General features: G+C 35.9%; 4 protein-coding genes across 4 annotated transcripts; 2 read left to right on the top strand and 2 right to left on the bottom strand.

Moving 5' to 3' along the window:
* Positions 1-661: 661 nt before the first annotated feature.
* On the bottom strand, positions 662-5,438 carry dhps (deoxyhypusine synthase). Its single transcript, XM_039662764.2, has 10 exons — positions 5,300-5,438; positions 4,787-4,991; positions 3,783-3,932; positions 3,552-3,673; positions 3,377-3,473; positions 2,235-2,321; positions 2,045-2,150; positions 1,861-1,964; positions 1,271-1,396; positions 662-1,181 (listed from the first exon to the last, which is right to left on the bottom strand). The coding sequence occupies exons 2-10, from the start codon at positions 4,979-4,981 to the stop codon at positions 1,086-1,088; spliced, it is 1,083 nt and encodes a 360-aa protein (XP_039518698.1). The 5' UTR covers positions 4,982-4,991; positions 5,300-5,438; the 3' UTR covers positions 662-1,085.
* A 415-nt stretch (positions 5,439-5,853) lies between these two features.
* gng14 (G protein subunit gamma 14) lies at positions 5,854-7,379 on the top strand. The gene is made up of 3 exons (XM_039662804.2): positions 5,854-5,970; positions 6,052-6,168; positions 7,151-7,379. The coding sequence occupies exons 2-3, from the start codon at positions 6,082-6,084 to the stop codon at positions 7,274-7,276; spliced, it is 213 nt and encodes a 70-aa protein (XP_039518738.1). The 5' UTR covers positions 5,854-5,970; positions 6,052-6,081; the 3' UTR covers positions 7,277-7,379.
* Positions 7,380-8,166: 787 nt separating this feature from the next.
* On the bottom strand, positions 8,167-16,445 carry fbxw9 (F-box and WD repeat domain containing 9). The gene is made up of 8 exons (XM_039662750.2): positions 16,127-16,445; positions 15,589-15,722; positions 15,036-15,183; positions 13,568-14,336; positions 12,633-12,781; positions 11,932-12,132; positions 11,784-11,849; positions 8,167-8,521 (listed from the first exon to the last, which is right to left on the bottom strand). The coding sequence occupies exons 2-8, from the start codon at positions 15,717-15,719 to the stop codon at positions 8,447-8,449; spliced, it is 1,539 nt and encodes a 512-aa protein (XP_039518684.2). The 5' UTR covers positions 15,720-15,722; positions 16,127-16,445; the 3' UTR covers positions 8,167-8,446.
* Positions 16,446-20,554: 4,109 nt separating this feature from the next.
* LOC120473109 (myeloid-associated differentiation marker homolog) lies at positions 20,555-22,460 on the top strand. Its single transcript, XM_039662779.2, has 2 exons — positions 20,555-20,677; positions 20,797-22,460. Exon 2 carries the CDS (start codon positions 20,804-20,806, stop codon positions 21,662-21,664), a length of 861 nt encoding a protein of 286 aa, XP_039518713.2. The 5' UTR covers positions 20,555-20,677; positions 20,797-20,803; the 3' UTR covers positions 21,665-22,460.
* The last annotated feature ends 2,905 nt before the right edge of the window (positions 22,461-25,365 follow it).

Raw genomic sequence — 25,365 nt, 5'->3', positions numbered from 1 at the left:
TCATGCATATATCAAAATGAATCGTATTGAATTTCTAGCTTATGAATCATTATTCCCCTGCAGCAATAATTGTCACTCCAAGTTGAACTCAAGTTGGCAGACCTGTATTAAATTCTGTCTTGAAATGTGTCGCTTTGGAATAAAGCGTTTGCTAAATGCATAACTGTGAAAATGAAATGAATACCATTCTGTCAAACAATATAGCTATTAAAACAAGTTTTTGTAATTATAAAACGAAAGCATTATGTCAGGCTTTGCATGCAGCTTTCAGATACTATTTAGGTCAAGACACAGATTGCTTATCGCTGAAAGTTCAAATGTGCAAAAAGGAATTTGAAACTATGCTAACAAAACTAAGACATTCATTAGGTCACTGACATTTAGGTCAAAAACACTTGATTTGCACACGAACAAATACACGCCGTTAACATCTCGACTACCGGTTTCCACAGAACAGCTAAAAACAGTATAAATCTCTACAGTTTCTCACTGGAATTACATAAACTGTTCATACACTCCCAGCCAAGTGGAGTAAATCAAAAGAGCCTCGTGGGAATGAAAATGTACAGTAGTGGATTGAGAGACAGTTGGACTACAGGTAGTGAATCACAACTGCCCTCTAGTGGCAGAACAAGATGCATACATTTCTTAAAGAGATAAATACATGCACAGAATCTTTAATAAATTATTTAATGTCTTTCAACTTCTCTTCATTCATGTACATGCATTCTAGAAGCTACATTATAATAATGTAATGTAGATAATGGAATAAATGTAGTCTCCAAATCTGAAAATGGAGAGAGCATAAACTTCCAGATAAAATGCAGTACTCAAACAATAAAACGAACATTGTATCTAGCTACATAATTAAATAAAAAAACACATTTGAACATATTTTACCATACGATTTAACCAGACAGAGAAATCCATGACAAAATAAACAATGATGTTGTGCTTGCCTTGTTTAAATGGACAATTAGCCAAGATGTTATTATTTTATATTGAGCATTCAATCCATCTGAGCAGAAACACAAGCTAACAGGAAGACAGTCCTGAGGGGTATCGTGTTTAAGACAACAGCTCCATCAATCACTCTTCTTTTCCTTGATCAGCCTGTCGGCGTTGCGTGCAAAAGTTTCAGCCACTAAAAGTGGAAAGACTATAGAAGCATCAGCATAAACCTGCACAGAAACACAACAGCACAGTTAACCAGACCAGCGTATGTGACGAGTGTAATAGCTGCAAGAGCATCCCAACATATATATCTTACCTTAACAGGAGTGGCATCCATGCGGATCTTTCCCCAAGAGACGGCTTCATCGGGCCTGGCGCCGGAATCAGAGCCGTCAAACTCCTGGCCAGTGTTGACAAACACCGCAAAATCTGCTCCATTCCTCTGAGAGAGGACAAAAACAGATGAGATACTTTTTAGGACTGTCAGTTAAATGCGTTATTAACAGCGTTAACGCAAACCCATTTTAACTGCGTTATTTTTTTTTAATCACACAATTAACGGTCTTTTTGGAATTCACGGCTCTATGAAACCCAATCATTTCAATGGCTTGCGCCGCGTGAGGACATTTAGTTGCTTCGTCGACCAAAGCGCAAGTGGACCAGAACAAAACAACAACAAAGCAAGCCGATCTACTTTTCCATGTTGAAATTAATTTTTCGCATTAAGATGAGAAAAAAAGGGACAAAAAGAAATCAAGAGACATTTAGAATAGATAAAAATGTGTGATTAATCGCGAGTTGACTATGCGATTAATCGCGATTAAATATTTGAATCGTTTGACAGCACTAATATTTTTATTTTGAGTGAGTCGAGATCATTGTGCTTTTTGAGGTTCATATGATTACCATGAGATTAGCGTTGGAGACGTGATGCTTGACGAGACCTCCTCCGAGAATGATCATCCCTGTGGACTTGGCAAACACGGCCTTGCTGTTCAACCTCCGAATATCTGACGTACACAACATGAAAATTAAAAGTGAGATTTCTAAAATAATCTCCAAATTGCGTTTCACATCTTGGGCGACTCACCCTCCACAATGTCAAGCACTAGTCCGGGGTTCTTATAGGAGTGGAAGTAGATCATATCACCCAATGAGCCGTCGGTGAGGGCGGGGCTAAACACCGGGATGTCATTCTGAAAAAACAATCGTCCAATCTGTAAGATTTCTATTTGAGGAAGGATTGATACAGGGACTGGTGTGTCTGATTCAAACATTACCTTATAGGCCCAATAGTACACAGATTCTGGGTTGTTGATTTCTTTGCCAAGTCTGTGGATCATTTTGGAGGGTGTCCAGTGTGTGCCCTGATGTAAAAACAATTAACAATATTGCACACTCTCACTTACAAGAAAAACTTCAATATGTAAGCCAAATGCAACTAAAATAAATGCATCACCTCTTTTACAAGATCTTTTCCAGCATCATTTGGTAAAAAAAGGGCATTTTTATAATTTAACCACTCAATTAAATAAAATAAAAGTAAAGGAACGTAAAGGTAAGGTAAAATAAAATTTTATTAAATTAAATTCACCTTTTGTTCCAGCATAATTTGGACAAAAATAGGCATTTTTACAAATATTTAACCTCCCAAATATAATAAAATAAAACAAAACCTTTTGTTCCAGCATAATTTGGTCAAAATGGGCATCTTTTAAAATATTTAACCTCCCAATTTAATACTAATAAAAAAGTAAAGTAAAATAAAATAAAAACTTCCTGTTTTTTGTTCCAGCACATTTGGTCAAAAATAGTTTTTTTTTTTTTTTTTTTTTTTTTAACAAATATTTAACCACCAAAAATAAAAATAAATAAATCAATCCAATATTTTGTTCCAGCACCATTTGGTGCAAAATAAGTTTTTTTTACAAACATTTAACCACCCAATTTAATGCTAATAAAAAAAGTAAAGTAATATAAAATTAAAATTTTTTAAAAAAAAATCCTGTTTTTTGTTCCAGCACCATTTCGTTGAAAATAAGTAATTTTACAAATATTTAACCCCCCAAATAAAATAAAATAATATAATAAAATAAAATATTTTGTTCCAGGATCATATAGGTGCAAAATAGTCTTTTTTAACAAACATTTAACCACCCAATTTAATGATAATAAAAAAGTAAAGTAATATAAAATAAAAATAAAAATTAATAAAAACAAAATCCTGTTTTTTGTTCCAGGACCATTTGTTTGAAAATAGGTAATTTTACAAATATTTAACCCCCCAAATAAAATAAAATAATATAATAAAATAAAATATTTTGTTACAGCACCATTTGGTGCAAAATAGGCTTTTTAAACAAACATTTAACCACCCAATTTAATGATAATAAAAAAAGTAAAATAAAATAAAACTTCTCACCTCTGTTTTTTGTTCAAGCACCATTTGGTCCAGAATAGGTACCAGCCAGTCTTCAAACTTACAATAATTATCATTTGGTACCAGGAGATTACCTATTCTGTGACAAAAAAAATTAAATGTATTTTATAATTGCATATAAACACCACAATGATCTAATCAGGAGCCGTTTACACACCTATTAATGCCTTGCTGTCGTAGCTCTTTTCCTTTTAGACTGAACTCTCCAAGATAAGTGGGTCCTAAACATTTTATAATGTCTTCTTCAATCCCTCCTGCTGTGCTCACGATCACATCAACCTACAAACACATCAAATAATTAATCAACATAAAATAAGAATATTGTCATTTCATAACAACAGAACAGATAATAGTGCGTAACAGTGCTTGTTCACTGGGGTGATCGTACCATTCTGTGCTGTGCGAGGTAGCGAATGGTCTCTCGTACACCGGAGCTAATCAGGTTTGACGTGTAGCCCAAGAAAATAGTGCATCCTGAACGAGTCTGATCCTCGTAGCCCTCGATCTCGTCCTCCACCGGCTCCAGTCTCTTCTCTATCTACTCCGACCACAGACATGAGAAAGAAAAAACACGCGCAGTCATGTGTGATTTTAATGTGATTTTTACGACATCACACAAAGCCCACAAACAAATTGCATGTTTCTGTAATACTTGAACATTTATTATTTAGTCACACTTATTGAGTTATTAAATAATGTTATTTATACCACATTGATAAGCTATTAGTATTTAATGTTCCTTCACATATGAAAAGTATTTAGACACTCAGGCAAGTTTATTATTTTTCTGAATGTCTTTGTGTAAGATAAACCCTTTCACATAGGTTTGAAAAGTTTAAGTTTTAATAAATATTACTCAAATACATACTGTATGTTCTCATATGCTCAATGCAGAAGTCTCTGATGCTCACCAAGGCTGCCTTTATTTGATCAAAAATGCAGTGAAAACTTGTGAAATATTAATCGCAATTTAAAAATAGCTGAATATTTTTTTTATGTAATTTATTCCTGTGATCAAAGATTTTCAGCATTATTACTCCAGTCTTCACATGATCCTTCAGAAATTAGTAAATATTATAATATGATGATTTGATGCTCAAGAAACATTTTAATATGTCCTTAATATTTTGTGATACATTTTTTCACGATTCTTTGATAAATAGACTTATTTTATATTGAAATCTTTTGTATCATTATAAATGTATTGTCCCTTTTGATTCTTTCTTTCGTCTGCAAACAAACACCAAACTTCTGAATGTTAGTGCGTCACAGTTTCCACAAAAATATTAAGCAGCAATAACGGTTTTCAGATGATAATAAATAAAAACGCCAAATCAGCATATTAGATCTCAGTGTTGTTGTTGGATAAAGTGTTTGAGAGGGGAGACTCACCATCCTGTTGATCTCCTGCACGGCCTGGCCGAAGCTGCTGGCCTGGAAGCCCGTGGTGAGGAAGGACTGCAGCAGGGCCTGATGGTCCACCCCCTGGTTGAAGTCATAGCCTTTAATCTGGAGCATGTCCTGCGGGAGAGGGATGCTCTCCTTCAACACTGCGTCCCTCGCCACGGGGGGAGCCAGGTGAGCCATGACGAGCAGCCTGGGAATGATACACAACCAGCATATATTACTTATACACACTTAAGTTAATGACAGCATGCGCTGATTGTACTGAATGACCACAATAACATTTACTATGGTATTTATATAGCACAAAGAATATCATGGTACAAGTTAAATTCTACCACAGCACTTTTCAACAACTCGTGCACATGTTATCTACTAAAACTAGATCGCTAGATCATTGATTTTAACCGGTCAATAATTGATTGTGTTATATAACGCAAATATAAATACATACTCTATTTGTTTCTGTTTATTCGTATGTATAAATAATGTTACACTCACCCCAGCGGTTAAGTATGTAACACCCGGTATGTTATTGTTGTTTATCGCTGATCGCACTCACAGCACCGCACATTTGATCAGCCACATGTTTCAAACTACGGCGAGCGCAGCGGTACAAACTAGCAAAACGCGAATCGAAATAACATACTTCCGAATGACCACTAGTAGGCGAAAAACAGAATGACAAATGAATATTGCTGAATTAAGTTTAATATAACTTTACTGTAATATGTAACTAACATTTCAATTGAGACATATGAAATATGCACTATTTTTAAATGTCAAATTACAGAGTAATTGATTAAATGCAAATGATTGCTCTGCATAGGAAGCACACTAAACACAGTTCACATTTAATATTCTCATACATATCAGGAGGATAAAGCTATGTGCACACAGATACACACATTTAAGAGAGGTTTCATGACCACCAGAGTGAAATCAAATACTACTGAACTTTCGTGACATTTCTGGCACTGTTGATGTGACCTCAGAACTCAACCACATCACAGGACCTTTGAAGCTTCCAGCAGAGTGTGTGTGTGTGTGTTAGTGGATGAAGGGGTTCATCATCCCACTGAGATATAAATGCCTCCAAAAACTGGACACCGACTCTTTCTCGCTGAAACAAGAACATTTGAACTACACAACAAGCCAAATGGACTCTTGAGGTAAAATAACAGCTTCAGCCACGATCTATCAGACAGAATTATACATTCATATAATGCTCAGAGATTGCACATGATTTTCAGCTGGAGCAAGTCTCAGTTTGAGCAGCAGTGATGGACGTATACTGCAGTAATAATGTTCTTCAGGCCAGGAGAACTGTGGAGCAGCTGAGGCTGGAGACAGAACTGCAGAGAGTCAAGGTGAGATGCATTCATCACTGATACTACACCTTCTAGAGACTATCTTTTATGGTATATGGCTGAAATTACAATATCTTCAAAGCATAATATAATAAAGACCTAAAAATAAATGTTATTTTATTTAGGTTATTCAGATTCAAAAAATGTATTTGATTGTTTACATTAGGAAAAAATGGCGCTTCTAAGACATAACTGTAAAACCTCCTTTGGAACCTTTAAGAGGGGTATATCATAATTATATATAATTATAAAATAATAGTTATGTCTGTTGTGTGTTTGAGTAGTGATCTTGTTTGATTTGCAGTTTTCTGTTAGTTCATGTTTCATTTAACGTAAGTCATTAGTTGCCATGGTTTTTGATTTGCCCTCATGTGTTACACCTGCGTCTAGTTAATTGTTTAGTGCTTGTGTGTGTGTGTCCTTCATTTTTAGTTCATATTTAAAGTGGTTGTTCTTTTGAGAGTGTATAATAAATCAGTGTTGGGTAAGTTACTCTAAAAGCAATTCAATCATTACATTCCTGATTGCATCTTCAACAGTGTAACTGTAATTAGATTACTGTACTTATTACTCTCTCTAAAAAGGATTTGCATTGCTTATTAAATTAATAATAAATTCCAAAATCCCACATAAACCTTGACCAGTTGAACAACACGATAGACACGAAACTGTTCCTTTAATTTTTTCAAATTATATATATTTGCATAAATTATTAGTCTCCCTATTTAAAGGGGTCACATACATTTTGAAATTATACATTCAATTTTTACGTTAAATCCACTAGTTTTATACAGATTTGTTCTATAGTCTATCTAGTATTCAATGCAATCACATCAAAATTAACTAATTAAATGACAGAACATGAGTAATACATTACTTACTTTTTCAAGGGAAATTACAGTAATTAATGACTTTGTAATGCATTAAACCCAACAGAGAATATCACATGATGTAATATAACTGTCTGTGATATGTAACATAGATTTCGGCAGCGGCGGAGCAGATCGTCCAGTACTGTCAGGAACACAGGAGAGCCGATCCACTGCTCACCGGGATCGCAGCGTCTTCCAACCCGTTCAAAGACAAGAAGACATGCGTGCTGCTGTAATCAACAATCTTAATTTTTATTTGCAGTCTTGAAATGACACCTTGAAAAATCAAACTGAATTACAGAGTTATACATTTATAAAGCTGTTGGGGGAAAAAAACAAGCAATCAAACAAAAAAAGAGATTTTGATCACAGGACATTCAGTCAGTCACAGAGCAACTTATAACTCTGCAGTTATAAATAATTCATAAATATGGACTTTTTTTTAAATGAAGTCTATTTATTAGTTTGTCATGGTGTTAAAAGTGTTCACTGACAGTGCATAAAGGACAGTGCCTCGCGCTTTATCTAATCAAAAAAATTGTGGCAACAGATTACAAGCAATTTTATTAATTAAATGTAACAAATTCGAATTGAGTAATAATTAATAAAAGTATACCATTTAAAATGAGTAAAACTTACACCAACAACAAACAAAAAACGTACATGTAAGTCACCATTATGCTGATCAGTGTTCGTTTTAGGTTTGTTTTAAAATTACGGTTTTCTCCTTCAGTGATACAGCTTGTTAACATCAGGTGTCTTCAGTTTTGGCAATATAATATGAATAGTTCGTAATTAATCTTTGACGTCTGTCTGTTATTCAGATATTTGTTACATTTTTGGGTGCAAACTTTACTCTTTAAAAATTGTTAACTTTTAAGGAATTAATTTGATTAATTATTACTCAATTCTAATTTGTTAAATTTAATTAATAATATTGCTTGTAATCTGTTGCCACAATTTTATTGATTAGATAAAGCATATTCATTTTTACAGTGTAAGCTGTGCAGTGTATACTTGTATAAGTGCGCTGAAAAGTATACAAAAACAAATTGAATCACATAACCGATTTCCTTGTTTGTGTTTTACACATCTAAACTGATTTATAATGGTTCTTGTTTATACTAATTTAACTTCACTTTATTATACTGTTGTTAACATCAATTTTGTTGAAATTTCAAGTAATGATCATCACACAAGCAAACTGGAAACAAATATAGTTGTAAGGAAAACCGAGGTGGTGTTCCTGAAATGTTTAGTGTGCTAACGCAGAACGGAGAACCATGGACAGCTGGGAATGTCAAGTTTTTGTTTCTATAGACATGTATCAGACACCTAAAACATCCTTTCCCCAATATAAGCAGCACATGAATGTTGTTCCCTGCATTGAAATGCTTTTTGAACTCTCAGTTTCTGAGCCTCCAAACCTCCACATTCATGTCACCAGAAGCGATGGCCAGCGTTCCTCCTTCAACACTCAACTGGGAAGAGAAAAATGATAAGCCTTTATTTATGCATGGAAGTATAGACATCTGCTAGATAAGAGTAATGGGAATAATCCAACAGAAATACTTATGACAAAAAGGTTGAGATTCACTTCTTATTCTACAGTGTATCTATGTTATAAAGTGGTATATCTTTGAAAGTGGCTCATCCAATCAGATTCAAAATGCATTTGTGTTTTGAGTCTTTAAGTGTTACATAATGTGAAGGTTATTTTGCATTGATTCATTCGTATGTTTTGAATTATCAAATTTTTCACGGTTTGCGTCCATCAAATCTAAAAGTATCATTCATTTGGTAAAAATACTTAATCCACTGGATTATCCAAAAATAGGCAAGATCATATCTACTGTGATGTAATAAATAACGAGATCACGAAATCGGAATATTGCGAAAAATGATGAAAATCTCAATATCGAGGTGCAAATTACTAACAAATTGTATTAATGCAGAATAACTGCACAATTCAGGATAATACGCTTCGTGTTTACACGACAACAATGCACTGAAACGTTTTTCCAATGCTTTAGTCATGTCAAAATGATCCTCGTTCACAAGGATCCGTGAGAACGGTTAAAAACGCTGTATTACTCATGCCTGGCCACTAGTTGGCGATGTCACTATGTAAAAAAAAAAACAATGAAAAATGTGAAACTATTTTCAAAAGTTTGTGTTTTCAGGCCCACAAAAAGTGTAAATAAACGGCCAAAGCGCATAAAATAGGGCTGTGCAAAAATTAATTGCGATTAATCGCATATAAAATAAAAGTCTGTGTTTACATAATATATTTGTGTGTGCTGTATATAATTATTTTGTATATATAAATACCTATGCATGCATGTATATATTTAAGAATTATTTGCGCTTAAATTCTGTATATATATATAAATACATAATCTATATTATATAAATATTTTATATATGAATAACACATTTTCTTAAATATATACATGCATGTGTGTTATATATACAAAAAATAATTATATACAGCACACACGAATATATTATGTAAACACAGACTTTTATTTTGGATGCGATTAATCGCAATTAATTTTTGCACAGCCGTAGATTTTAGTTAAAAACGGTGTAGCGTAAACAGCCCCTAATTTATGTTCTCTATTAGGAACTAAACGTGTGACTTGAAGGAACACTCCGACTTTTTGGGACTTTAGCCTATTCACCTTACCCCCAAGAGTTAGATAAGTCCATACATACCTTTTTCATTTCTGTGCGTGCTATAAGTCTGTTTGACGCACCCACCGCTAGCCTAGCTTAGCACAAAGACTCGATGTGACTGGTTGCAGCTTTCATACTGATCCAAATGAGTGGCAAAATAACGCAAACGTTTTCCAATTTACATGTTGTGATTTGTATAGTCACATAATGTACAAATAACAAAGTCAAATGAGACACAGACATCTTTTAACCGTATAAAACCTGGGAACTATTCTCTGAAGGCGAAGCACTGCTACTTTGACGGCGTAATAACCGCATCACCTGAGACACGCCGTGGTGAGGAGCGGAGAGTTCGCTCGGTGTTTGGGTAATAGAGTCAGTAATTTATAAATAGTAAAAGCGTAGTTTAGAGTCATGGGTTTTCGCTCTATTGTAAATAGCTGCGACTGTAAACAGGGGAGGTAACCATGTTTCACAGAATAACAACTAAAAACGCTGACTGGATGAAGAAATGGCTAACTTACTCTGGATATTTATCCAAACACACCTAAGATTATCAAGGGACATTATGTTTGCTCGGTACATTTCAATGAGGACGACTATTTTGAAAAAATGGAATTTGCCACACGGACCATAATGTGCTGAAGGATACGGCTAAGTTATCCCATCGATAGCACAGACAGGACGGATCACCTGCGGCTGAGGTAAGTGTTCCGTTATGTTTTTAGATGACCTACTGTAACAGTGCCTTTAGCCAGAGCTAATGTAACGTTAGTGACACTATTATATGATTAGGGTATGAATATGTTTTTATCTTGATGCGGTGCGGACGCGCTTGGGGAAAAAAAACGAGCCCGTTTACCGCGTTGAACTTGCACCCTGCGCGCGGCGCGCCTAGTAGCCTAAATTTGAAATAACCATGGAAATAACGAACTTGAGCGTGCAAAAGGGTACGATAGGCTGTGAGTTCATTGTGCAAAAACAATTTGTGCTATTACTTTCCCCTTATTCTATCCTATAGTAATGCAATACTGTATATTATATAGGCTACTGTTGAATACATTTGGTTCAGCTAATAAATTGCATTTAAAATATATTGATTCCTGTAATAATAATTATTTATTCGTGATATTTATAAATCTGGGTGCGTTTTTGGTTGGAAATCAATGAAACATGGTACTGTATTACCTGTTTATTGTCACAGCTCATACAATAAAGCAAACACCCATGATAAATTATGCTTTTCTATCTAACGTTAGTAATTGCTGACTCTTTATTCCAACGCTGAGCGAAGCGAACTCTCTGCTCCTAGTCACGGTGCGTCTCAGGTGATTGTTATCACTCTGCCCAAGTAGCAGTGCTTCCCCTTCAGAAAATATAGTATTTATACGTTCAAAAGATGTCTGTGTCTCATATGGCCTTGATATTTGCACACTCTGTGACTATACAAACCACAACATGTAAATAGGAAAACGTTTGCGCTATTTTGTCACTCATTTGGATTAGTATGAAAGCTGCAACCATTCACATCCAGTCTTTGTGCTAAGCTAGGCTAGCGGTGGGTGCGTCAAACAGACTTATAGCACGCACGGAGATGAAAAAGGTATGTATGGACTTATCTAACTCTGGGGGGTAAGGTGAATAGGCTAAAGTCCCAAAAAGTCGGAGTGTTCCTTTGAGTATCCACCGAAAATATGAACAGTGTGTACAATAATGTAGAGAATAGCATTACCATGTTTTTTTTTTTTGCTTATGCTTTTGAAAGAAGTCTCTTATTTTAACCAAGGCTGTAATTGTTTGATCAAAAATACAGTAAAAACAGAAAGATTTTTTAATTATTATTATAAAAAGTCTTCATTGTATTCATTGTACTTTGAATAAGTGACTGGCTTCATTGTACTTTTGATAATGCATCCTTGCTAAATTAAAGTATTAACAGTAGTGTATGAGATATATGATTTTGGTCAAACTGCCCACCCATATGACCGCTTGAAATGAATACAAAAAAATACGTATAAAATGAATCACCATAGAGAAAAATAATGGTTAAATTAGTCACCGTACCCCATTAACTCCTGCCTGATGGTGAAGTGTGCACAGCGTCTGTGGTGGAGCACATGGTAGGTGGATCTGCACAGAATTAGAGATGTGAGCTGCCGATAACCTTAGATAAATGCCAACAAGACACACGTTGAGCTGTGGGATGCCTCACCTTGATAGTGCGGTCAGAGGAGCACGTGTAGAGAGTGCCAGGAGAAGAGTGGACACCTGTGACCAGTGAGCGGTGGATGTTGAAGTGTGATATGGGCGTCAGGCAGCTGTTGTGCAGGGAGAAGGTGTGCACGAGTCCACGGTTATCCCCGGCCCACACCTCACGACCGCTGTGGCACAGCGACAACAGGTAGGAGCTCAGCTGTGGACATGCAAACACGAACAAGACTGAAACAGCCGCTTGTAGGAGCACGCCATCTTTTATTATTTTTTGTTTAGCTTGTGTGTGAATAGCTATGATAGCTTGTTTCCACCACAGAATAAAAAATAAAAAAGGTAAATGCGACTGTTTTTCTCAAATGCGACTTTTTATCTCGCAGTTCAGGATAAGTACTTCATAAAAAGTCGCAATTATCTTTTATAATATTTTATTGTGTGGCGGAAACAAGCAATTCTGAGAAATTATACAATTGCGAGTTTTTATCTCACAATTTTGAGATAATATGTCAGAACTGTGTGATATAAACTTGCAATTACGAGAAAAAAGTCACAGTTGTGTTTATTTCTCACACGCAATTGCGACTTTATTTCAAGCAAGACTTTATATATCGCATTTCTGAGAAATAAAGTCAGAATTGCATGATGTAAACTCAAAATTGTCGCAATTATATTTTAAAATGTTTTATTCTGTGGCTTTAATACCTGAATCTTCTGCAGGAGCTTCCCCGCCCTGCGGTCGAACAGAGCGACGCTTTTGTCTTTACTGCCTGATAAGATGTACTGGTCATCTGACACCAGGCACAACACGGCATCACTGTGGAGATGAAGACTCTGGACCAATGGATCTGCAGCTGTTATGGATCACACATAAAAGACAGTTGCCAATTAATACAGATCCAACGGGCCTGTGCCGATCACATCATAGTGACTTCACTGACTTCACAGGAGTCTGCGTTTTTTGATAAAGTTTCGTCTGAAATATTTATTATTATTATTATCAATGTTGTTGTAACCTTTTTTTTTTCAGAATTCTTTAATGAACAGAACTTTGGAAGTTGGATTTATCAATGTCTTAAAGGAGTAGTTCACTTTTAAAAAACTTTTGCTGTTAATTTACAATGTTGTTATTGTTCACTAAAACTATTCCAAATCATTGTTGGTTACCAAAATAAAGCTAAAATTAAATAAAATATTAAAAGGAAAAACTTAAAATATAGAAATATTCCAAATGGCAATTAATGAAGCTGAAAAAAATAATAAGTTGAAGTACTACAATTACAGAAACTAATATTACTGATCTGACTTTACTGAGCTCCAAAGCTGCTTTATAGATGAAATGAACTAATTTAATAATTGATAATCTTTACAAAGGAACTGAATGAACGCTGAACAACAGCCGAAATGCATTATTTTCCCCTGTAAAAATGCTTTGAAACAATCTGTATTGTAGAAAGCGCTATTTAAATAAAGGTGACTTGATTTAATGAAAATATAAAAAATAATAGCTAATTCAAAATATCAGAAATACAAATAATTAGTACTAAAAATCATATGTGATTCATTCCCAGCTAATAAATCATTCACAATAAGACCATGAATGTGCGTTAAGAAAACAAAGGGGCTGAGCGTTGACTCACCTCGGGTGTCAAAGATGTTCAGTCTCTGATCATGTGACCCGGCCAGCACCGTGTCCCTCTCGCAGGACAGACACAACACAGCCGCTTTGCACTGGATGAGCCCCCGTTCCGCTCCTCCGGCTTCAAGATCCCAGAGCCTCACGGTGCTGTCGAACGAGCCTGAGGCCAGCAGAGGTCCGCTGGATGCCAGGCACCACACCCAGCCCCGGTGGGTGCTAATGGTACCCCGTCCCGCTAGAGTGTGCATTAAAGTGCCTCTGGAGCCGTCTTGAAGGTCCCAGAGGTTCACGTTTCGGTCCCGAGAGCCTGAGGCGCACAACGCCCCTGTTCCACCCAGCAGGAGGACACAATTCACATCTGCAATGTGGCCAGATGGAAGGATGATGTGCTCCAATGGTGAAGAAGAGCTGGACGACTCAATCAGACTGAGACTATCAGGTGCATTCTGGGATTGAACTTGCATATTTTCATCTCCCGCTTCCGCTGGAGCGTTTAAATCAGCATCCAGCTGCATCTCTTCCAAGTTCCTCTCAGCTGGCGGGACTTCGCCATTCATCCCGACAACCGCCTCTTCCTGTCTCTCTCCCTCTCCCCGATTCTCCAGCCCTGTCCAGCAGCCAATCAGCTGCTCCATTTCCAAGCAGGCCTGGGACCAATCAAAATCCTCCTTTGGACCAACTGGGAAAAGTGCTTTGGGACCTGAGAGTTTTTGAGCCCTCAACTGCCACATCAAGCGATCCTCGCCAACCTTTCCCAACGTCTGACATACCTGAACAGAGAAAAAGAGGCAAACGTGATAAAAAAAAATTAAAATTAATAAAAAAATAATATTTTTATTCAGCAAGGATGCATTTATTTGATCAAAGTGGCTGTAAAGACAATAATACTGTTCAAAAAGATTTACACTTTTGAACTTTCTATTCAAGATTTTTTTTTCACAGTTTCAACAAAAATACTAAGCTGTACTATTTTTTTAACATTGATAACAATAATAAATGTTTCTTGAGCATCAAATCATCATATCAGAATGATTTCTAATGGATCATGTGACACTGAAGACTGGAGTGATGATGCTGAAAATTCAGCTTTGATCACAGGAATAAATCACATTTTACAATATATTCACGTAGTATTATTAAATTGTAATAATATTGCACAATATTGTATTTTTGGTCAAATAAATGCAGCCTTGGTGAGATTAAGAGACTTATTTTAAAAACATTACAAATCTTACTGATAAACCCAAATGTTTGTCTAAACACAAAAACAGTTCTTTATCATACAAAAGTAAACCAAAAAATGTCACATGTTGAAATGTACTAATATTATTATTATAATATTTATAAACGCATTCATAATAGTAAAAACGAATAGGCCCAAGAACATGCACGTGTGCTGAGAGAAGCTTGAATAGGAAAAAAAAGTCATTTTTGGCTTGTAAATGTGTCTTGTATGTGGAAAGGATTACTTGTGGCAGCACATCAATGACACACAGCGCTGGGAGATGCGAGGCGATCTGTGTGACGATCTCCCATGGCAACGACAGGAGGTTTGCCCCATTGCTCGACGGGGAGGGGCTCGTCTCCAAAGCCATGACGGACGGCTCCAAATTCAGTCTGTGGGGCAAAATGTCACAATGCAAGAGTTTACAGCAAAAGCCTGGAATACATGAAGTGATTTACAGTCTGGACGAGCCGAAAGGAAATCGAACATGTTTGATATTTTGAGCCGATGCTGCGCGAGTCTGCTGTGTTTGTTATAACTCGCAAGTCTGCTAGTGTGTGATCAACAGTTGTTAATAATAATAATATGTTACATTTTATTTAGCGCTTTTCTTGCCACTCAAAGCGCTTTACATAGAAGGGGGGGATCTCCTCAACCACCACCAATGTGGTGGTTTCAATACACTGAAAGTGCAAACATGCAAAGTCATGAGTATTCTTTCACAATTACAAATGCAAACCACAGTACATTACAATGTATTTTTTATATTTAGCTGAAAAATATCATTTCACAGAGACCTTTGAGATAGGGGGTGTGGGGTGTCATTGGCAGTGGCGGTAGCAGGGCATCTCTCTTTCTTCTTCTCCATCTCTTTCTCTTCATCCTTCTCCTTCTCTTTCTCCTCCAGGGTGACGTTTAGCCTTGACATCACCTGAAACACAAGAGCATTTAAGTGAAGCTGACGTCACTTTATGTTATTCACATTATAAACAACTCGATCTGAAAAGATGCGTTCTTTGTCCATTAATGCTAAATGATTTACTGGTTGCTTGCCTCTAAATTCAAAAATAAAATGCTACGGGAAAAATGACAACATTGCGTTTTTAAGCAATATTGATAAATAAAAAAAACAGGCTGCTGAAGATACAATCCTTTAGTGGTATATAAGTTAAAATTTATATTGGAAGCAGATTTTTCAAATTAGATGCCAGTTATGTAACTGGTAAATACTCGCATGTCTAAAAAATAATATTAGAAAATCGACCGTAATAAATAAAATATGGATTGTAATAATCCACATGATTTATTTAAACGTGAGATATAACGGGCACATACCTTATTTTTGAATCAAAAATCCGATTGAAAGGGCAAACGATCCACATTTCTCATCCATCAGGTTTTTGTCAAGAACTACTGATCATTTTGAAATGACTCTGCACAATCATCCGAGTTCAGTCTGTTTTATATGTAACGACGATGTAAGATTTGTTAATGGAGAGCATTTGTGTTAGGAAGAAAGAAAAAATATAGATGTTTGAAACGGCGTTTGGATTAACATTAGATAATATATGACTGACCATAGCTATAAACTGTATGTGACTGGCACATACACCGTAGGACTGGCACCAGCAGACGCATGTAAACAATTACCACTAACCTACTCTGGCGCACATTATTTACGTCATCGATGTTTTCGCGTCGTGCTTCAAAATACATTAAATCACTTATAGAGTGCTATAAAAATATATTTGGTAAGTTTTCCTGATATTATAGTGATTAATTTACCCACTATTTATTGGCTGTGTAAGAGGAATTTACTATTTATGTATTCTGTGGCTAGCTATTTCTATTGTATTTTTATTTATTTATTTATTTATTTTACTTAAATGGAATAATTGTAATGTATATGTATGGATACAGTGTATATATATATATATATATATATATATATATATATATGTTATTTTATTTTTGATGCTTATATTTTTATGATATGAGAAATGTGTTAACTTTTCTAACTATGTTTGGTGTTTGAAAGTATCTGACTAATTTTTGTAATTTGCAATAAAAAAAATCACGGTGCGATAATCTAAAAAAAGTGGGAAGATGTAGATAATGTAGCACCCCTTTTCTGTTTGTAATATATACCGTATATGTATATATATATATATATATATATATATATATATATATTGTCCTCCGGCACTGTTCTTTATTTATTTATTTTTTTTAATTTTAATTAATTTGTTTTTTGTTTCGCTTTGAAGGATTATGTCTCATTGTATTGTTCTGTTCGTGGCATTAATAAAAAAAATACATTAAATTATTTCATTATTATTAATTGGCTCTTTCATTTGTATTTGTTTTATTTATTTTAATTCTTTAGGTTTTATTAGTATTTATTTTTCGTTCCATTTAATTATTTTTGTAATATTCGACAAAAACAAATACATTAGGCCATTGATTTAAACATTTAATAATATTCAAATTATAATTTTTCTGATAAAATACGGACGAACAGGTTGTTTGTTTATTTGTTTAGGTTTAACAAGTCAGAAAAGGAGAAAAGAGCTCTGTTTGTCTATTTGATGTCCTCAATTTCAATCGATCTTATTTGACTTAAATAACCAAACTATTCTTTGCAATCATGCTAACTTCAAACCCATATACTAAAACAGTTAGCTGTGCTATTGCTGTTTTCGGGGTGGGGATTTTTGTAACTGTTCACTATTAACTCCTTATGATGAGTCAAGTAGCCTAATCATCAATCACCTCCGGTTAAGGCAAAGTCACCTGATTTTTTGGGACAAGGGATTTGTGTGGGTAAAGTGTTTTAATTTTTTGACATTTGAGAATGAAGTGTTTAAATTCTACAATATACGGTGTAAAAACGTCGGACTGCTGCCCTCTTCAGGTTGAACAGTGGCTACTGCAGTTGAATTCTCCAATTGGAAGTTGTGGTGCCCTGTGACGTCAGAGGGTACCAGCTAGCCACACCCTTGCCTTCACAGAGAGATGTGTCTCAGGTCCACGCCCACTTTTCGCGTTTCTTTTGAGTTGTGAGTGCGTTTTGAGTTTTGTATGGAAAAGATTCAAGCTTTGCTGCTTTTGTGTGTGATTGGATTAAGCTTTCAACTTTCCATCAACAGGTTCTCCAATACTGGAAACTCATATACAAACATAACTTTACTCCTCACACGGTCCGAATATGGAATAAAAGTATATTAATTAAGAGAAAATCTTTTTTTCTGGTGAATGGATGGAAAAAGGAGTCTGGTCGATAATGTTCATTTATTACATAATTATGGTAACTTCTTAACATATGATGTCTTCATCAGGAAATACAGTTTGATGTGCTCTGAGAGGCAATTTAAAACTGTAATTCAGGCAATCCCACAAGCTCTGATCACTTTAGTAAAAGGCATGTTAACGTTATTCCTAGAAAGCCCACTTTAATCATAGATGCATATCATTTCTTAGATAAAAATAATAAAGTTTTTAGAAATGTTCTCACTTCGATATGCTTCCCTTCACATTCAAGAGAAAACATATCTTGGAGAAATTCACCAGCAATTGTTTAGGGAACCAGTCACCTTTCTTTTCCTATTTCACAGAAGGTAAAAGAGGTTCACTTCAAAGTGATGAATGAGATTTATCCATGTAAAAACTTCTTGCATCAAAGATTTAATATGGATGTGAATGTTTGTACTTTCTGTAATTCTGACATTGAAACCACAGAACATATCTTCTTCTCTTGTAGTGTAACCCAGACCTTCTGGGATGCTTTCCAGTACTGGATCACGTATGATACACAAAATATTCAGATTTTAACATATGAATAGCCTACATTAAATTTGGACTTCAAATGGAGAACAGAACAACTGAGTTTGGAGTGAAGAATCTGATTTTAATGGCCAAATATGTCATGCACAAATGTCCATTTCTTAAAACATCCCCTGTTTTTAATGCCTTTTTAAATGATATAGCCTAATTCTGTATAAACAATCCCTGAAATGTGGCAAAACAAAAAAAGCCCTAGTTTTTCATGAATACTTATGCAAACTTGTGTGTGTTTACCCAGAACTTCATTTTTAGACCCTGGCTCCTGCGGTGTAAACCATAGGTGAAAACACACAGCCACCCCAAAGTTCCTAGTTCATGGGGAAAGTTCCTACGGTGGAAACACGGCAGTTTGAGAGATAAATAGATAAATTCTACAAACAACCACTGATTTACATATTCTCAAACAATAAGCACTACTATACCATCCCCGGGATTCAAATGTGTGAAACATACAAAAGTCACGTTGTAAAAAAAAAAAAAAAAGAAAAATAGTTAAATATATGAGATAATGCAATTTGTAGGGTGAAAAAATTGACCTTTTTTCTATTCATATCAATAAAAATTACAGCAAAATGTACTCACATTATTCAACAAACTCTAACACTTATAATATCGAAGATGAAATATACTGCTAAACAACATCAAAATAATGAGATGAGGCCATTTCTGACCATATGTGTGTAAATAGGTGTGAGCTGTACACAATGACAGTAAGGTCAAAGTCTAGCAGATTCTAACACACACACACACACACACCTGTGGAGACACATACTTCTCATTTCAGAGCCTCTTTTGTTTGCTTTTCTTCTGCAAAATTAATTGGCCCATAACTAGGGCACAGTGGTGATGGTGAAAGCTTGAAAATGAAAAATGTATGTTACATTAGTGTGTAATGTAAAGTATGAGGGATAATAATATGACTTTGTGTAATGTAAAGTATAAGGGATAATAATATCACATACAATGATATTTAAAAAATGCAATAATGACAAAAAAATAAATAAACATACAATGTTATTTCTATAGTATCTTTTAAGCATAAGATGCAGCTCGAAGGTCAAAATATAAACAATATATCTAAATATAGAGTGTTATATAGCACCTTTTCATTTAAAATGCAACTCAAGGGAAAAATTATATACACAAAAATTATTATGAATTATTTAATAAAAATATTTTAATACAAATAAAAATGTTTATATTAATAAAATTAATTATTACATACAAAATAATTATTAAAATAAATTATTATACACAGTATTATCAATATTTATGTTCATAAAATTAATTATTTAATACAAATAATTATTAAAATAAATTATTATACACAATATTAGAGGAAAAAACATTAGTTAGTGCTGTCAAATTGATTAATCACGATTAATCAGATCTAACATAAAAGTTTGTAAATATATATATAATATGTGTGTTTGTGTGTGTATATACATATACATAAAATTGCTGGGTTGTTTTAACCCAACTTTGGGTCAAACATGGACAAACCCAGCAATTTTTTAATTAAATTTTTAACCCAATGTTTGGGTTTGTCCATATTTGACCCAACCCAGCATTTTTAGAGTGTATACTTGTAGCTTTTATGTTAGATGTGATTAATCGTGATTAATCGATGTGGCAGCACTAATAAAAAGAAAAACGTATCAAAACTGATTTCTTCAGGATAACAGAAGCATCAGAAGTCCTTCATTTCTCTTCATCTCGATCTTTTATAAACCTGTTTCACAAACGAGAACTGTACTTCACAAAACGTAACTCGAACCCCATAATCTCTCTCCACCTTTAGCTTATCATCTTATTGACTGATGATATTTCAGGGTCCACCCAGTTTCTTATCTTCACATCGTACTCATTTGTATTTCACACTAACTGGGCACTTCCAAACTGATAAGGCAATGAGTAATCAGAGGATGTGGGCGAAAACATGCGGCCCCTCCCTGGACTGCTTCCCATCTGTGTGAGGTTAGTGTGTGAAGACTAACCAGGAGTTACACACACGGACGACGGACGAAGCCAAGAATTAAGCAGGTGAGGAGGATCAGTTACAGTCCTGCTAGAAAATGCGAGTATGAGTGATCTATTGACGACATTTTAAAGGCTAACGCATCGAAATCAAGGTGTAACTCTATATATATTTGACATTTGAGGATCATCATGGTAACCCTGAACACTCAATCTCTGACCGCACCGGTGGGACTAATCCGACTGTTTGAGTTTGTGCTGACGCTCATCACCTTCAGCCTGGTGGCTTCTGTGGGCCACAGCGGCTCTTCGTTCTGGGCCTGGTGCATGTTCACCTGGTGCTTCTGCTGTTTCATGACCCTCCTCATCCTCATCCTGGAGCTCACCAACCTGAACACCAAGGTGCCCATTTCTTGGGACGACTTCACCACGGCTTTTGCGATGCTGTCCACGCTTATGCTGTTGGCCGCGTCGGTCATCTACCCCAAGTTCTTCGCGTGCTCCACGTGTGCGACCCAGATCGCGGCCACAGTGATATCCTGCGTGTGTTTCGTCTTGTACGCGGCGGAGGTGGGTCTGACCCGGGCCAAACCCGGGGAGATCAGCGGGTTCCTGTCCACCGTGCCGGGCTTACTGAAGGTCCTGGAGGTGTTCGTGGCCTGCATCATCTTCATCTCTCTGGATTCGGGGTTCTACCAAATATATCCCGGGCTGCAGTGGTGCGTGGCCGTCTACTCAATCTGCTTCATCGTCTCGCTCCTCATCATCCTCCTGACGATCGGACGCTTGCTGGCTCGATGCCCCTTCCCGTTTGACAAGTGTCTGACGGGGTTCAACATACTGGCGGTTCTAATGTACTTCACGGCTGTGGTGATATGGCCAATCTACTGTTTTGAGGGCAACCCGAGATCAATGTTATGCCCGTCAAATCAAATATACTGTCCATGGGACAGCCTGGTTGTTGTGTCCTGCATGACTTGCGTCAATCTGATCGTCTACATTGTGGACACGGTTTACTCAGTGCGTCTGGTGTTCTTCGTTTCACCTGCCTAGGGAAACCACCGTGGTTGTGCGATACATCGTCATTGTATTGCATCAGATCGGATGAGTGGTTATACAGGAAGTTTTCCGCATGACCGACTGACAGTTTATTGATATGAATGTATTTTGAAACAATGTCGAAATATTTGAGAATATTTAGAAATGTCTGGTTTGTAACACTGTCTTTTATCAGTAATCTGATTAACACTGCTGTCGGTGCTGTCAAATCGATTAATCACGATTAATCGCATTTAACATAAAAGTTTGTTTATATAATAGATCTCTGTGTGTGTGTGTATACATAGTATAATAGAATCAATCACGATTAATCCATCTAACATAAAAGTTTATTTATATAATCTGTGTGTGTGTCTGTGTGTATATAGTATAATAGAATCAATTAATCACGATTATTCGCATCTAACAAAAAAGTTTGTAAATAATTTGGGTATAAATTTAAAAAATACACACACACTTGTGTGATATATATATATATATATATCACTTACAATACAATATGTCACATACAATTATATATATATATATATATATATATAATTCTTTAATCACGAATTGTGCATAACTGTATCTAATATAAAAGTTTCGTTTTTTTATTACCCCAAACTTAACATAGGCTATTGTTCCCTTGTACTTACACGGAAGTACACTATAATTACAGAAACGTACACTGTAATTTCAGTGTACTTACACAGTTGTTTGCAGGTCCTAAAATAAAGTGTTACCAAAGTTTCTAAACAAATGACACACACACACACACACAGCTATATATATTTACAAACTTTTATGTAAGATTTAAGGCCATTGCACACCGAGTCCGAAATTCGCATCCGAAGTTTTCGCACGTTAAAAAAAAAATTCGACCTCACGTTATGTCAGTCACGCTTGCACACCGCCTCCGAAACTTTCGTCCGTCATAAAATTAATCGGATCGGGTTCGATTTTCTGCGTTTTTCGCATCCAGAGCCAGCATTTTGAGAGGTCTTTTGACAATTCAGGGCCGGGGGGAGCTCGTCCTCAAATCATTCATATGCGCCGTGCTTTCAGTTTCGGTTTTCAATTCGATCAAGTGTTTATGTTCTCTTCTCTATATTGGATTATGAAATTAATAAACCTCCCCTTTCAATCAGATTGAAATTTAGGATCGAATAAGGTGTGATTGAGCAGCCTATTCGATAACTAATGTATTATTTGGGCACAATACACAATAACAGCCTAGCTGTTCTGTCTGCCCAGCGCTTCCAACGGGCCGTGCGCGGGTGTGTGTTTGTCCGTGTGTGTGTGTGTGTCCATACCTGGTCCATTTCAGACACACTGCCAGTCTCCGTTCAGAATCGATTGGTTCACGGAAATTGGTGGTCTTGTTTTTAATATGTGGCTCCAGAATCGCTAGCAAAGCATCGAACTGTCCCACAGACATTCTGAGGTAAATTTTGAATCGCTCGGGATAAATTCGCAACTCCTTGATAAGGAACTCTCCTTCCTCTCGGCGCAATTTCAGGATTGGATGGACGTAATATTTTTTTTTTCTTTCTTCCCTTTTCAATAAGAGAGAGGGCAAAAATCATCCTCACTGCTTGACGAATCCATTTGGTATTTTTGCGTTTTTTCCCGCAAAGGTTTAAGAAATACGCAACGGACTCGGTGTGCAAGGTTTCTATGCGTGACGAATTTTTAAGCTGACGAACACGAAAATACGCATACGAATATTTCGTGCTCGGTGTGCAATGGCCTTAATTGTGATGACAGCACATATTTTTTAACAATAAAAAGGCATCTGATTTCTTTTAACTTTGAGTAAATTGGTAGTGTATTTTTTATGATAGAAAATGTTATTAAGATTATAATAACATTTGAAATAAATCCCCTTTGCCCTAAGTTTTTGTTTATGTGGCATCTGGTCATTGAAGCGATTCACAGCATGTCTCCTTTGCTATCAGTGTTTGCAAATAAACTGGGCAGTAAAGAAAGAAAGAGATACAACTTAGGCTATCATTTGATTTTCATCATTATATGTTTATGGCATCATAAAAACGTCTCGGGTGCTCTCAACATGATGTCAATCCAAGACTTCACGGTTTTATGGACACCGCCATGTTTGGCACTGTCGCTATGCGTACCGCTATGGTTAGTTAGCAAGCTGTAATGCGGTTGTGACCTCGGCCGTTTGGTCATAAAACTGAATGAACATATTCTTTAATCTCCAGACTGAACATGACGAAGGATTCACACCTGTAAGCAGTTGGATGGGAGGATTTTTACCACAATAGGGTGGTTACTGTGGACGTGATTATGTTCAAACAATTTAAAAGTGAATTTTGCATAATATGGGCCCCTTTCAATTACTTATTATCTATTGGATTACCCAAAGCACTTCTTATAGCGACTCTTGTTCAAGTTAACAATACCAGGCAGTCTCTGTCTATACACATTAACCTTTCTGCTCTATTTCAAATGTCATTAGTTTATCAGCTAAACGTCAATAAAACTTCAGTTTAAACATACTCATATTTCAACAGATCAATGCGTATGCTAAAGGGGAAATGATGTCATTATGGCCAGCTGACTGCTTTAAAAGGTTAGTTTAAATTCAGTTTTTAAGCTTTTAAAAATTGATCTAAACATCTTATTTAGGTTTTTATCTATCTATTTTTTAACTTGAATTTCAGCATGAAAAAAATTGCAATAAAAACCAGTAGCACCTATCGCACCTATCACCTATACTTAGACCTATCGCCCTAACATCACATCTATGCAAGTGGATGGAAGATACTAGTCCGAAGACTTAATTATACCCTTGAACACAGAGGGTCATTGGCACCATATCAAAGTGGGTTCAGAAAAGGTCGTTCCACAATGGATGCTGTTGTGAAAGTAAGCAACGAGATAGAGAAAACGTTTAAAATGAAAGAAATAATGAGTATTGTGTTTTTTGACATTGAAAAAGCTTATGATTCCATGTGGAGAGAAGGGCTGCTAATTAAATTTAATAAAACGGGAATTAGAGGTATGTTTTATAACTGGGTCTTAGATTTTCTGTCAGAAAGAACATTTAGAGTTAAAGTGGGAACAGAAGTGGGGTATGGTTAACATGTTAAATTAAATGATCTGTGTGCTGGAGCCCACTGTTGCTGTAGGAATGAACTACACTTTTACATGCATCTGATATTCATGTGATCTTATTTCACTGTTTTTCAGCTTTGTACATAGTTTGCTTCGTATATTTAGTTTAACTGTATAGATAAACAGGGCGAGCTTTACCATTAATTGAACTGTGTACATGCATTTTAGACACTTTTAGGCCTACATTGTTCTTGCTCCGTCCGTCCATGATGCAAACCGCGTCCATGTTATGAGTCGAGCTTTTTTATTTACTTCAACTGCTCAGTGCTGTGGCATTATCAATGGTATGACCCATTTCAGTAGTTGCCGTAATTAAATATGAGCAGAATACTCACTTACATTCACTGAAATATTGAAACGTTAGCGCTACTGATTCAACACGAGCGCCAGTGTTTGAATGTCAAAGCGCGGTTTGAGCGCCCTGCCCGCCAGCCGAACTGGAGGTTTTGATTGGTTTTGCACCCGAGTGACGGATTAGGAACTCGTGGGTACGGTTTATTAATCCGTGGGCACGAATTGTTAAACCGAGGGAAAAGTTTAAGAATTCGTGAGTAGGCTACAGTTTATAAACT

The sequence above is a fragment of the Pimephales promelas genome, chromosome 3, assembly GCF_988280905.1.
Source record: "Pimephales promelas chromosome 3, fPimPro1.hap1.1, whole genome shotgun sequence".
Lineage (NCBI taxonomy): Eukaryota > Metazoa > Chordata > Actinopteri > Cypriniformes > Leuciscidae > Pimephales > Pimephales promelas.
Note: the sequence above shows the minus strand (reverse complement) of the source record. Positions and strands in the feature narration are given on the sequence as shown.

What these genes read in the sequence shown, in the direction of transcription:
- fbxw9 (XM_039662750.2), bottom strand. Translation starts at nt 15,719, where the DNA reads ATGTCAAGGCTAAACGTCACCCTGGAGGAGAAAGAGAAGGAGAAGGAT. An exon ending in TCATTGATGTGCTGCCACAA is followed by an intron (nt 14,337 to 15,035) that starts GTAATCCTTTCC and finishes TTCTCTGTTCAG; the next exon opens with GTATGTCAGACGTTGGGAAA. An exon ending in ATCAGGCAGGAGTTAATGGG is followed by an intron (nt 8,522 to 11,783) that starts GTACGGTGACTA and finishes TTCTCTTCCCAG; the next exon opens with TTGAGTGTTGAAGGAGGAAC.
- dhps (XM_039662764.2), bottom strand. Translation starts at nt 4,981, where the DNA reads ATGGCTCACCTGGCTCCCCCCGTGGCGAGGGACGCAGTGTTGAAGGAG. An exon ending in TGCAGGAGATCAACAGGATG is followed by an intron (nt 3,933 to 4,786) that starts GTGAGTCTCCCC and finishes TGGTCGGAGTAG; the next exon opens with ATAGAGAAGAGACTGGAGCC. An exon ending in TGCTTGAACAAAAAACAGAG is followed by an intron (nt 2,322 to 3,376) that starts GTGAGAAGTTTT and finishes TTTTTACATCAG; the next exon opens with GGCACACACTGGACACCCTC.
- gng14 (XM_039662804.2), top strand. Translation starts at nt 6,082, where the DNA reads ATGGACGTATACTGCAGTAATAATGTTCTTCAGGCCAGGAGAACTGTG. An exon ending in CAGAACTGCAGAGAGTCAAG is followed by an intron (nt 6,169 to 7,150) that starts GTGAGATGCATT and finishes TATGTAACATAG; the next exon opens with ATTTCGGCAGCGGCGGAGCA.
- LOC120473109 (XM_039662779.2), top strand. Translation starts at nt 20,804, where the DNA reads ATGGTAACCCTGAACACTCAATCTCTGACCGCACCGGTGGGACTAATC.